This window comes from Mesoplodon mirus (genome assembly GCF_964341445.2).
Source record: "Mesoplodon mirus genome assembly, chromosome: 7".
NCBI lineage: Eukaryota > Metazoa > Chordata > Mammalia > Artiodactyla > Ziphiidae > Mesoplodon > Mesoplodon mirus.
Window position 1 is genome coordinate 915,365 of NC_138983.1, and position 13,195 is coordinate 928,559.

At 56.6% G+C, this 13,195-nt stretch overlaps 1 protein-coding gene across 1 annotated transcript in view; it reads left to right on the forward strand.

Moving 5' to 3' along the window:
- Positions 1-9,275: 9,275 nt before the first annotated feature.
- Positions 9,276-13,195, forward strand: part of MUC2 (mucin 2, oligomeric mucus/gel-forming) — a gene marked incomplete at both ends in the record, with an annotated part of 34,175 nt that continues 30,255 nt past the window's right edge. Inside the window, 7 exons of the mRNA XM_082628129.1 lie at positions 9,276-9,351; positions 10,369-10,639; positions 11,439-11,553; positions 11,888-11,978; positions 12,064-12,173; positions 12,330-12,540; positions 12,729-12,854. Coding sequence (XP_082484255.1) covers positions 9,276-9,351; positions 10,369-10,639; positions 11,439-11,553; positions 11,888-11,978; positions 12,064-12,173; positions 12,330-12,540; positions 12,729-12,854 — 1,000 coding nt within the window. The remainder of the gene's footprint in view (positions 9,352-10,368; positions 10,640-11,438; positions 11,554-11,887; positions 11,979-12,063; positions 12,174-12,329; positions 12,541-12,728; positions 12,855-13,195) is intronic.

The window sequence follows — 13,195 nt, forward strand, 5'->3', positions numbered from 1 at the left end:
GCCGCTGAGCCTGCGCGTCCGGAGCCTGTGCTCCGCAACGGGAGAGGCCACAACAGTGAGAGGCCCGCGTACCGCAAAAAAAAAAAAAAAAAAAAAGCAAGGAACCCAAAAGTTTGGTCTTTGAGAAGGTCAATAAAATAGATAAACTTCTAGTCGGACTGATGGAAAAAAAAGAAAGAAGACACAAATTACCAGTATTAGGAATCAGAGTGGTGACATCACCACAGGTTCTATAGATATTAAAAGGATAATAAGGAAATATTATGAACAATTTTCTGCCAATAAATTTAGCAACTTGGGTGAAATGGACAAATTCCTTGAAAGACATAATTCACTCAAAAAGAAGAAATAACTGAATAGTCTTATATATTCAAGAAATAGAAAACAAAACAAAACAAAAAACCTCCCCACAGAGAAAGCTCCAGGCCCAGACTGCTTCAGTGGTGAATTCCAACAAGCATTTAAGGAAGAAATAATACCAACTCGGCACAGACTCTTCCAGAAAGACTGAAAAAGAAGAAATATTTTCTTTCTTAAAAAATTTACTTATTTATTTATTTATTTATTTATTTATTTATTTATGGCTGTGTTGGGTCTTCACTGCTGCATGTGGGCTTTCTCTAGTTGCGGTGAGTGGGGGCTACTCTTCCTTGCGGTGCGCGGGCTTCTCATTGCGGTGGCCTCTCTTGTGGAGCACGGGCTCTAGGCGCACAGACTTCAGTAGTTGTGGCTCGCGGGCTCTAGAGCACAGGCTCAGTAGTTGTGGCGCACGGGCTTAGTTGCTCCGCGGCATGTGGAATCTCCCCGGACCAGGGATCAAACCCGTGTCCCCTGCATTGGCAGGTGGATTCTTAATCACTGCACCACCAGGGAAGCCCCAGAAGGAATATTTTCAACTCTTTCTGTGAGGCCAGTATTACCCTGATGCCAAAACCACACAAAAACACCCCAAGGGGAAAAAAAACTGTAGAGCATCTCCCCCATGAACATAGATGCAAAAAATCTAAACAAAATTTTAGCAAATCAAATCCAGCAACATATGAAAATCATGACTAAATTTTTTTTTTCAAGGAATACAGGGTGGGTTTAACATTCATGAATCACTATAATTCACAATATTAGCCGACTAAAGAAGAAAAATTATAGGATCATCTCAATAGATGCAGAAAAAGGCATTTAACAGATTTCAACACCACTTCCAGATAAAATCTGTCAGCAAACTAAAAACAGAAGAGAACTTCCTCAACCTGATAAAGAGCATCTACAAAAAGCCTACAGCTGGAGTCATACTTACAGACTGAATGCTTTCCCCTGGAATCAGGGACAAGATCAGGATATCTGCTCTTATCACTTCTAATCAACATCGTGCTGGGAATCATTGCCAGTACCACCAGGAAGAGAAAGAAAGAAAAAAAAAAAGAACTAGACTGGAAAGGAAGAAGTTTAGTTACAGGTAACATGATCTTCTATGTAGAAAACCTGAAATATACAAAAAAGCTACTATAATTAGTGGGTGAGTTTATCAAGGTTGTAGGTACCACAAAAATCAACTGTATTTTTATATATTAGGAACAATCAGAGATTGACATAAAAAGACCATTTACCATACGATAAAAAACATGAAATACTTAGACAAAAATATGACAAAAGAAATGAAAGACCCGTACATCGAAAACTATAAAACATTGCTGAGAGAAATTAAAGATCTAAATAAATGGAGACATATACCCTGTTCATGGGTTGGAGGACCCAGTATTGCTAAGATTTAATTCTTCCCAAACTGGTCTATATATTCAATGCAATCTCAGTCAAACTACTAGCAGGCTTTTTCTTGGTAGAAATTGACAAATTGATTCCAAAATCCAGATGGAAATGTGGAGGACAGAGAATAGCCAAACAAAACAAAACAAAACAAAACCCACAATTCTGGAAAAGAAAAACAAAATTGGAGGGTGAGCATTAGGTGATATTAGAATTATTGCAAAGCCACAGTGATCAGAACAGTGTGGTATTAGCACAAAGATAGACAAATAGATCAATGTGACAGAAGAGAGAGTCCAGAAATAAATTCACACGTATAAAAAACTAAATTTTGGGGCTTCCCTGGTGGCACAGTGGTTGAGAATCTGCCTGCTAATGCAGGGGACACAGGTTCGAGCCCTGGTCTGGGAAGATCCCACATGCCGCGGAGCAACTAGGCCTGTGAGCCATGGCCGCTGAGCCTGCGCAGCCGGAGCTTGTGCTCCACAACAAGAGAAGCCGCTAGAGTGAGAGGCCCGCGCACCATAATGAAGAGTGGCCCCTGCTTACCACAACTGGAGAAAGCCCTCCCACAGAAACGAAGACTCAACACAGCCAAAAATAAATAAATTAAAAAAAAAAAAAAAACAAACAACTAAAGTTTTACACAGGAGCAACACAGGGAAGCAAGGATAGCCTTGTCCAGAAGGAGATGGAACAATTGGGAAAGGAAAGGAAACTTCAGGCCATGCCTCACACCATATGCAAAAATAATCTCAAAATGCATTGTGTAAAACCTAAAGGTATAATACTTCTAGAGGAAAAGGCAGGAGAAAATATTTGTGACCTTGGGCTGGGCAAAGCTTTCTTACCTATACCGTATCATCCCGAAGGCACCGTCCATAAAAGAGTAAATGGATGAACTGGGCCTCATCAAAATGAAAACCTTCTACTCTTCCAAAGACACTGTTAAGAGACTGAACAAAACAAGCCACAGAGAGGAAGAATATTTGCAAAGAGTTTCTCTAATACCGAACTGGTATCTCGAATAGATAAACCACTCTTCGAACTCAGTTAAAAAAATCCACCCAAATAACCCAATAAATAATTGGCAAAAGATTTGAGCAGACACTTTACCAAAGAAGATAGGTAGGTGGCAGATAAGCACACGGAAATGTTCTCAACTTCATTAGTGAATAGAAATGCAAATTCGAACCAGGATGAGATACCACCATGCACCTATTAGAACAGCCCAAATGGAAAAGGCCAAAGGCATGGCTGGGACGGGGTCGGGGAGGTCTCATCCACCGATGAGGGAATGTGATGCACAACCCCTCTGGAAACAGCCTGGCCGTTTCAGAGAAATTGGAACATGCACATGCTGTGTGGTCCAGACCCTCCGCTCCCAGGTCAGTGCAAAGACACCTGTGCACACTCTCATGGCAGTGTGATCTGTGATGGTCCCAAACTGGAAACAGCCCAAAGGCCATCAGCAGCTGAAGAAATGAACACTGTTATTTCCACCCAAAAGAAAGCCACTCAGTGATAAAAAGGAATGAACCATTCATGCAAGCAACACTGTGGATGCATCTCAAAATAATTATGCTGATTCTGTGAAGAGCTAGCAAACAGAGGAAGTAGCCAGAGACCAGAAGCTGGAAAATCAGAATAAAGACCAGTTGATGGGGACTTCCCTGGGGGGCCAGTGGTTAGGACTCCGGGCTTCAACTGCAGGGGGCCCGGGTTTGATTCCTGGTCGGGCAACTAAAATCCAGCAAGCCGTGCAGCGCGGCCAAAAAATAGGAAAAAAAAACCCAACAGTCGATGATCCCCTGAGAAACTGACCACCCATGTCCAGAAAGCAGATCCCCACAAAGTAAGCTTTCTCTTCCCCACCAACGTGTGTGAGGAATACGGGCTGACCCAATGAGTGGAAATAAGAGGGAAAATAATTCAAAGTTTAGACAAAAGTACAGAAGAGACCTCAGAATTTATAATAGTCAAAAGATATGGATATATCTGGAAAATAGGCCAGGGTTTCAAAGGCTTTTGCTCCACTGATTTGGAAGTGGTGCTTCCCTAAGGGTTGTCTGCTTCTATAATCTCTCCAAAATAAAAGTCACCTTTTTTTGGAAAAAAAAAATGATGCTGAGTGAAAGAAGCCGAACCAAAAAACAGTGCCTGTGTGTGGATCTATTTACATAAAAGTCTAGAAAATGCAAGCTAACCCCTGGGGCCAGGAAGCAGTTTGTGGGGAAGGGGTATGAGATTTCCTGGGCGACTGCTGTACATACATTGACCGTCCTGATGGTGGCGATGGCTTCAGGTGTGTATTTATGTCAAAACTGATCAAATCAACACTTTATTGTATATCAGTTTCACCTCTGTAAAACTTGGAAAAAATATTTCAGATTGGTTCTGTTAGACAAAACTTTGTCCTGAGTTTTCCAGACCAGTGAATCCTAAGTGTTTTCCTGCTTGCAACAGAATATCATAGCCATAACTTATCATGGCTGCATGACGTTCTAGAATTATTTTAGCCGTTAGAGATCTAAAATTAATCCTAAACATATATTCACGCCAAAACTATAGCGATGGTGAAAAAGATCAGTGCTCGCGGGGGTTTTGGTGGGGAGGGTTGAGGAGGTGAAGGGAGATTTGATACGTAATGGGGGTGCATGACACGATGTATCTGTCAAAACCCATAGAACGGTTGCAGCACAGTGAACCTTAATGCTTGCAAACTACGAGAGCTAATTAGGAGGTCGGGGGCCCCAGGGTGGCGTGCAGAAATGTGACAAAGCAACCTAACTGTATTGCAGATGGATGAATCAGCTTCACGGGCGGGGCGGGGGATGCAGGAAAAGGAGGGGGAGGTGCTCTATCCTTGGGGCACCACTCCAGGAAGGCAGGAGAAGCAGATCCCTCCCCTGGGGCTATGACACCACCCAGGAACCTGATTTTCTGTTACTCATACTGGTTTCTGCAAAGAGCAACAGTCAACCTTCTTGAAAAATGGTCACACAATTGCCAAGTGGTGGACAGTGTCGGCTGGGGGCAGAGAGGACCACTGTGAGTGGCCTCTGGCTGGGCGAGCTCAGGGGGCTCTTTCACCTTCTCCGATCATTGGTTTCCTTGTCTCTAGAATGAAGTAGTGTGAGCACCTGCCTCCCAAGGTTGTGGAGGACTTTAATGATAAGGGGAGGTGATTGAGGACCTGGCCATTGCCCAAACACAATGAGCCCTCAGGAGGTGGGAGCCCTGTGGAGCTACTACAAAAGGTGAACCCCACCCCTCCTAGAGATTTCATTTGTTTGTCCACTCATTCACCCATCCATCTAGCAGTCCATCCAGCCATGCACCCATCCACTCATCCATCCATCCATCTATCCATCCATCCATTTACCCACCTATGCATCCACTCATTCACCCATCTAGCCACCCATCCATCTAGCCACCTACCTACCCACCCAGAAGCAAAGTTATTGAGTGTCTCCTGTGACGCTAGCCCACAGAGGAGCCCACATAGGCTGCTGCCCTCAATGTGCTCACAGCCTGAAGGCCAGCAGTGGTCACACAGTGCAGCCAGGTTGGTGAGGACAATGGTCAGTGTAAGGACCAGGTCTCGAGGAGGGGATGGCTGCTGGAAGGTGACTGGTCTCCTGAGGTGCAGTGGCCCTTTACCCCCGAGGAGGCCGGGCCCGTGCCCGCCTGCTCGGTGGAGCCTGGGATGAGGAACAGAGCCTGCTGGCCTGGCCCTGCCCCACTTGCAGGGGAACAAACACCTTTGTGTGTTAACCCGCCTACTCTTCAAGCATGGCAGGGGCAAATAGGTAATGTCCTATGGTAAACGCTTGCAGGCCAGGGGAGGTGGTGTGAGGCCCGGCTCTGCACACCCCCAGCTCTTTCGGATCCTCTGGCCAGGTCTGAGTTACCCTTTCCAATGTGTCAGGGAGCACATGGGGAGGCGGTGGGCATGGCTGGGGTTTTGTTTGCCTGCCTCCGAGTCCTCAGACACTTACCTACCGGGGACTCTGTCTGGTGGCTGGCTGGGGCTGTGGGCTCCCTTGGGTGTCCAGAGGGCTAGGAACCCACGGCTTCCCTGGGCACACCCTCCATCTGCCCACCGAGGCCGGACCACCGGAGCCGAGGGCCCGGGGTTGGGCCCAGGGTCTGAGGAGGGTCTACACATATAGATCCTTGTTCTTTTATAGACCCCCTCCACCCTTCCTCCCTCCCACTCCCTGATGAGTCGCCCTCTCCCCCTGCCCCCGTTCCCCACCCTCCCACTTCCTGATGAGGCAGGGTTTGTGGACAGACCGCAGTGGACAGTTGTTTTAGGCTGCGTTTCGTGACGTCTCTGTGGCCTCCTCCCTGGGGTCAAGACTGTGATTCCTGAGACTGTAGTCCTGGGAACAGTGTCCTGTTGGGGTAAACACTGCTGGGTGTGGGGCCTGGCGGGAGGAGGCCCGGGGCTGCCCAGGCCGGTGTGCGTGTGTGTGTGGGGAGTCTGTGCCCTGGGGGTGTCCACCTGACTGGTGGGCAGGCAGTCAGCTCCCTCAGCAGCCCCTGCCTGTGGCTGGCCAGAGTGGTGTCCTGATGGCCTTTGGGCATCACAGCCTCGTCACAGAGGGACACTGGGCAGTTTCCTCAACTCTGCCTCAGCGAAGGGTGGGGGTCCCAGTAGGGCGGGAACGGAGCTCCAGCGCACTGAGTGGAGCGTCACAGGCCGAGGGGCCTCTTCCTGCATCCACAGGAGTTAAAGTGATGGGTGGATGGACATGTCTAAGCACCCAGGTGTCCTGTTCAGGTACTTTCCAGGGACTTACCCGTTAGGGACCCGCCATGACTGAGTTTGCCCAGTGGTCAGGAGACTGACCAGAGGTCCCATGGGGGCCCCAAGCCCTCCCCACCTCCTCCCGCCAGCCCCGTCCATCCTGCCCTCTCTGCGTCCACCCCAGTCTGCATGCCTGATGGCACTGCTCAGGGGTCCCACCCGAGAACCTGCGTCTGTGCCAAGAGGGGTGTGGGCCTTGGGACACCTGCTTCCCCACCCAGAGGGTCCATGGGGCTGACCTTCTCAGACCCAGGGAGGACCCGACCCCACCTTCTCAGACCCAGGGGGGACCCAACCCCACCTTCTCAGACCAAGGGGGACCCCACTTTCTCAGACCCCAGGGAGGACCCCACCTTCTCAGACTCAGGGCTGTGCTGCGCGTCCTGTCTCTGGCCAGGAATCTCTGATTCCCACCAGGGCAGAAGGAGCCTGGCATGGAAAATCACTGCCCCTGGGGGCCGCGGAGGGGGCCCTGTCTTTGGGTTTCCCCAGGGTGTGGTGCCAGCCCATGCAAGCCCCACGGGGAAGTGGCACAATGGGCCTGCTGGTCCAGCTGCTCTGGCTTCCTGATCCCTGATCCTCCTGGCTTGAGCCAAACGCTGTCCCCCACGTGCGTGGGTCCCTGGGCCCCTGGGCCTGGGGCTGGCAGCACAGCAGGACAGGACGAGGGGCTTTACCTCGGGCTCCAGGAGGGTCAGGTCTGGGGACCATGGCTCCCATACGCTCTCTCTGACACTGGGGGTCCCTGTCCTTTGATGTCTTGGCTCCGTGGGGACCCTGGGAATCGTCAGGCGCTGTGGGCAGAGCTCGTGGCCCTGGATGCTCTTGCTGTGGTGCGGAGGGCCTGTTTGCAGAGGAAGGGTCCCCGTGAGGTGCCAGGCCAAGGCCCCGGTTCTGGTCACTGCCTCTGCAGGGGCACTGGACTCAGGGAAGCAGGGCTCAGGGTCCCATGGCCCCCACCACTGGGCAGCCCCCTTGTCCAGGGTAACAGTTGGGATGAACCTCTCCCACTCGCCCCTGAAACTCAGGGACCCCGAGGTTGGAGACCGAGGCCCCCCCGACCATCAGAGCTGTTGTCCACAATTGTGCTGGCGAAAGTCAAAAGCTGAATTCAAGATGCACGTTTGTTTTCAGAACGGAGGAACACAGGGAGGGGAGGCCCGACCTCGGTTTACCCACCAGCGACGTGGGTGCCCACCCAGAGGTTGCTAATGTTTGGGGCCAGCGCAGCTCAGATGCCACGTCCTCAAGGCGTTTCCAGACATGCTTGGGCTCACTTGGAGGGTCTGAGGTGCCCTGGAGGCCATAGCTCCTCTCTGGGGCAGGACCCTCTTCCCACCAGAGGCCCAGGAGCACCTGTGTGGCTGCCCCACCCTCCTCCCTGGTTCTCCCCCCAATCCTGGAGAGGCTTCAGGGCTGGGCCTGTGCCTGCCAGGCCGTGTCCGTGTCCAGCCCCGGCCCCACTCCCCTTGGGGACGGCCACTCTCAGCCTCGAGCCAGGTGCCCTGTGTCTCAGAGGATGTGATGCTGTTAAAGCATCCCCTGGCTTGGCTCCCCAAGTTCCAATTACATGTAATTCCAGAGGCTGGCTTGGCCTGGGAAGGGAGGGGATGAGAGGGGGGACCGGAGCCGGGGGCCCCGACTGAGCTCAACGAGCTACAGGAAGGAATTGGTGCCAAAATGGGGCGCGCCCTGGACTCCACAGGAGCCCATGCTCTCTCTGCCTCGGCAGCGGGGTTCAGGGAGGGCAGGGGCCCCCTTACCCTGACCCGGAGCTCGGGCCCCTGGCTGGGGAGGCTGAGGTCCAGGAGGTCTCTGACAGGCCCCCAGAGTGGGAGCCCACACCTGGCAGTGGTCCACTGGGGCCCCTTGGGAGGCACCCCGTTTGACATTCGCCGTACCAGAGATGCTGGATGGGTGGGGTGGGGGCCTCGGGGAGCCTGCTGGCTGCCAGGACATGCTTCCGGACGGCCCTGGTGGCGCAGTGTTTGAGAATCCGCCTGCCAACGCAGGGGACACAGGTTCGAGCCCTGGTCCAGGAAGATCCCACATGCCGCGGAGCAACTAAACCCGCGTGCCACAACTACTGAGCCTGTGCTCTAGAGCCCGTGAGCCACAACTACTGAAGCTCGCACGCCACAACTACTGAGCCTGCATGCCACAACTACTGAAGCCCGCGTGCCTACAGCCCGTGCTCCGCAACAAGAGAGGCCACCGCAATGAGAAACCCCACGCTGCAACCAAGAGTAGACCCCGCTCGCCGCAATTAGAGAAAGCCCGCATGTAGCAACAAAGACCCAACGCAGCCAAACAAACAAACAAACAAACAAAATTAGATCCCACATAAAAAAAATGGGGGACCAGGTCATCCCTGCCCCGGGCCTGGTACTGCTAGTGGCTGGGACGGACTGAGGTCCGCCTTGGGTGTGTGTTGGAATCGGGTAATTGGGGCTGCCGCATCCTGGGCAGAGCCAGCTCTACCCCGGGAGCGATAAAAAATAAACCTCAGATAACCTGAATCAATATTTCCCCACCAGGGCCCTTGGAGCCCCCGCAGCTGCTTTCCTGACAATCTGGCAGGTGCCCCACCCACCCCTCAACCCTCCCTTGCCCTCCCCACCCTCTGATGGCTCCGCGGGGCCATATAAGGCCTAGATCCCTGCCCTGGTCGCTCTCCCACACCACGCTTCTGGCCACCATGGGGCTGCCACTAGCCCTCCTGGTGGCCCTCTGCCTGACTCTGACCTGGGTCAGGGGTTCAGAGCTCCAGAGAGGTGAGAGGGTGCGGGCAGGAAGGCTGGGTGGCCCAGGGTACATGGTCCTGCCTGGGGTAGAGGTGTCTCCCTCAGCCTGGGCTTTGGGGTGGACAGCCTGGGCCAGGCCTCCTGCACCCCCACGCCTGCTGACTCTGGGTGGAGGGATGGAAGGAAGGAAGGGAGGGAGGGAGGGAGGGAGGGGGTCTTGGGTTCCCACATGCTTCTGAAGGTGATCGCCTGGCCAGAGTGTGTATCCAGAGGACAGTCCCAGGGGGAAGCACCGGTCTGGGTGGCTGTCTGGGCCTGGGGGAGGCAGGGGCCTGCCAGGAGGGGCCAGGCCAGGGGAGGCCCCCAGTCCCGGTATCAGGGATCCTGATACCGGGACTGGGGGTCAAGACCAAGCTGGGCCCTTCAGCAGAGCCAGCTGTTTGGGTCTCTGCTCAAGGGGTGGCTTCAGCCAGAGAAGACCATGCAGACGTAGGATGGGGACATCTCTGTCCCAGCAGGGCATTTGGGGACAGGGCGGTGGCGGGGCTGGGGGACGGGGGAGCTGGCCCCATATGAATGAACATGCCGCAGGCTCCCTCTGAGGGGTCTGGCACAGACCTTCTGCAGGGTGAGGGGCGGCTGGGGCGGGGCTGGGGTGCTGGCTGGGGTGTCGATGGGTGGAGTGTGGTGGAGACCGGGGTGGGGAGTGGGCCAGGCTGACAGGGCTCCAGGGAGCCCGACAGCCCCTCTGGCCCTGCTTCCCGCTCAGCACACGGCCGCATCCCCTGCAGGGTCAGGGTGGGAGGGCGCGGCAGCTGGAGACGCCCTTTCAGGGGGCTGAGACCGCGTGGGTGGGGTGGCCAGTGTCCAGCAGAGCCCCCCCGCAGGGCGACCCTCCGTGGGGCCTGGGCCGAGACCCCGACGGGCTCTGAGCTGCTGCGGGGCGCCTCTGGAGGGTCCTCAGAGGGCCGCTGCCAGGCCGGAGCCTCGGATGGACAGGCTTCCTGGCGACGTGGGCTGCTCACGCGCCCACCCGCTGTTCCCCAGAAGGCAGGACCCGGAACCACGGCCACAGTGTCTGCAGCACATGGGGTGACTCCCACTACAAGACCTTCGACGGAGACATCTTCCGCTTCCCCGGGCTGTGTGACTACAACTTCGCCTCTGACTGCCGGGACACCTACCAGGAGTTTGCTGTGCACCTGAAACGGGGCCCCGGCCGCAGTGGGGGCCACCCTCAGGTCGAGTACATCCTGCTGACCATCAAGGGTGACGCCATCTACCTCACCAGCCAGCTCGTTGTGGTGAATGGCGCCGTGTGAGTGGTCAGGCAGTGCCCCTTCCCACGTCCCGTGAGCAAGTGCGACCCGGCTGGTGCCCCCGTTTGCCCTCCCTCCCCCCCCCCACTGCCCCGCCGGCTAAGAAGGAGAGTGTTGGGGAGGGAGCTTTATTAAATCAGTGAGTCTCCTCCAGCCCCGCTGCTGGCAGCCCACCAGGCTCTGGGCTGGACCGTGCTGGTCAGGGTGGCCTTGCAGCCCAGGCCAGGGTTACAGGAGCCCACGGGAGGCCCGTTCCTCCTGCCCCTCACGCTGTCCCGCATTGTCTCAGGAACGGTGGGGCTCTGAGCTCATTCCTGCCCCGGGCGGGCAGGGGGTGGGGTGCAGGCGGGTCCCCACCTGCAGGGTTTGCCCTTCCCCTGCTGCAAGGGATTTTGATTCCCCGAAGCCCAGGTTCAGAGTAGGGGGTGGGAACAGGGCCCACAGGGGCAGTGTGGGGTGGGCACAGCGCCTGCCCTGGGCGATGGGGTGGGTGGGGCTTCTCCAGCCTGGTCCTCCCTCCTCCCAGGGCTTTTACGGGCTCCCTGGGGGTCCTGCCCAGAGCAGAGCCCAGGGAGGGGGTGTGGAGAGGGCGTTGGGCAGGCGGGTGTGGCTTGGCCCGGAGGACCTAGCCAGGCAGGTGGACAGGGGCTCGGCCACGGCTCGAGTGCCCCCAGAGGGTGGCCACGCTGTTTGTGGCTCCCGGAAGGGAGCTGGCCACCCCACCCATGCCCACAGCCTCAACCCCTCTGCCACGTGGGTGCTGCATGGGCCGGCGTGACCCTGGTGCCCATCCCGCAGGGTCAGCAGCCCGCACTACAGCCCGGGGCTGCTCATCGAGAAGACTGACGCCTACACCAAGGTCTATTCCCGTGCGGGCCTCACGCTCATGTGGAACCGGGAAGACTCCGTCATGGTGTGTCACGGGCCTCGGGGACCCTGGGGGGGCCAAGAGGGGGTCCGGGCGGGCTGGGGCGCTGTGTGGCCTTTGGGCGGGCAGAGAGGTTGGAGGTGGAGCGGGGGATCAGGCGGTCCACCCCATGAGGGGACCCTCTGGTCGAGGGTGGTGGGCTGGCCCTGCCCCTTTCCCAAAGCCCTCCTGGTCCTCAGCGCGGCCAGGGCTCCCCCGCCTCCCCCCTCCCCCCAGCTAACCCCAGCTCTCCCACCACGGCTGAGACCCGTTCAGACAGGGTTCTAAGGCTGACCTGGCCGCCCCACGGCCTGCTCACTTGTCCCCCTTCCCCGGATAGCTGGAGCTGGACAGTAAGTTCCGGAACCACACGTGTGGCCTCTGCGGTGACTACAATGGTCTGCAGACCTACTCTGAGTTCCTCTCCGACGGTGAGGGCCTCCTCGGGCCTTGGTGGCTGGGCTGTGGGCAGGCTCCCCACCTGGTCCCGCTGAACGGCTGTGCCCCCCACCCCAGGCGTGCTCTTCAGTCCCATCGAGTTTGGGAACATGCAGAAGATCCACAAGCCTGAGGAGGTGTGCGATGGCCCCGAGGAGGTGCCGACCCCCGAGTCCTGCTCTGAGCATGTGAGTCGCTGGCCATTCGGTGGGGAGGGGGCTGTGGGAGCAGAGCCTGCACCTCCCCCCAGAGCTGTGCCCGCTGGCCTCTGTTGGGGACCCCGCCCCCACCCTGGTGGCGCGGAGGGGAGGAGACGGTGAGCAGCCCCACCCGCTGCCCGCCAGCGCGCCGAGTGCGAGAGGCTGCTGACAGACGCGGCCTTCGAGGACTGCCGGGACCTGGTGCCTCTGGAGCTGCACGTGCAGGCCTGCATGCAGGACCGTTGCCAGTGCCCGCATGGCACCTCCTGCGTCTGCAGCACCATCGCCGAGTTCTCCCGCCAATGCTCCCACGCAGGTGGCAGGCCTCGGAACTGGAGGACCACCTCGCTCTGCCGTAAGCACCGTGCTGCCAGGAGCCGGGGGCGCGTGGGGCATCATCCACGGGGAGCGCGGTGCCCTTTGTGCCCTGGACTGGGAGCCACGCTGTGCCCACCTCAGCCGGGGCGCGAGGTCGGCACAGACCCTTCGTGGCGCCCGCTGCGCTCTGCCCCTCGGCTCAGGGGCCTGCCTTTGCCTGTCTAGCTAAGAGCTGCCCTGGGACCATGGTTTACCTGGAGAGCGGCTCGCCCTGCATGGACACCTGCTCACACCTGGAGGTCAGCAGCCTGTGTGAGGAACATCGCATGGACGGCTGTTTCTGCCCAGAAGGTGAGTGCTGAGGACGCAGGCAGGCAGCCAGGGTGGAGTGCGCTGCCCTGAAGCACCACCCGCCGCCTGTGCGTCGTGGGACGTCCGCCTCGCTGCCTGGGCCTCGGCTCTCAGCCGGGCTGAGGGAGAGTGACAGCTCGGGGCCCTGCAGGGACATCAAGGGACAAGGTCCAGGTAGAAGGAATACGAGGGCTGAAGACCCCCCAACATACACACAGCAGTGTCACCTTCCTGCTCATCACCCCGTGGATAGACGTCCTCCTGCCTGGCCCGTGGCTCTGAGCCTGGAAGCAGGTCCCTCAGATACAGTGTGGGGACCACAGTTGTCCCCCAAAGGACCA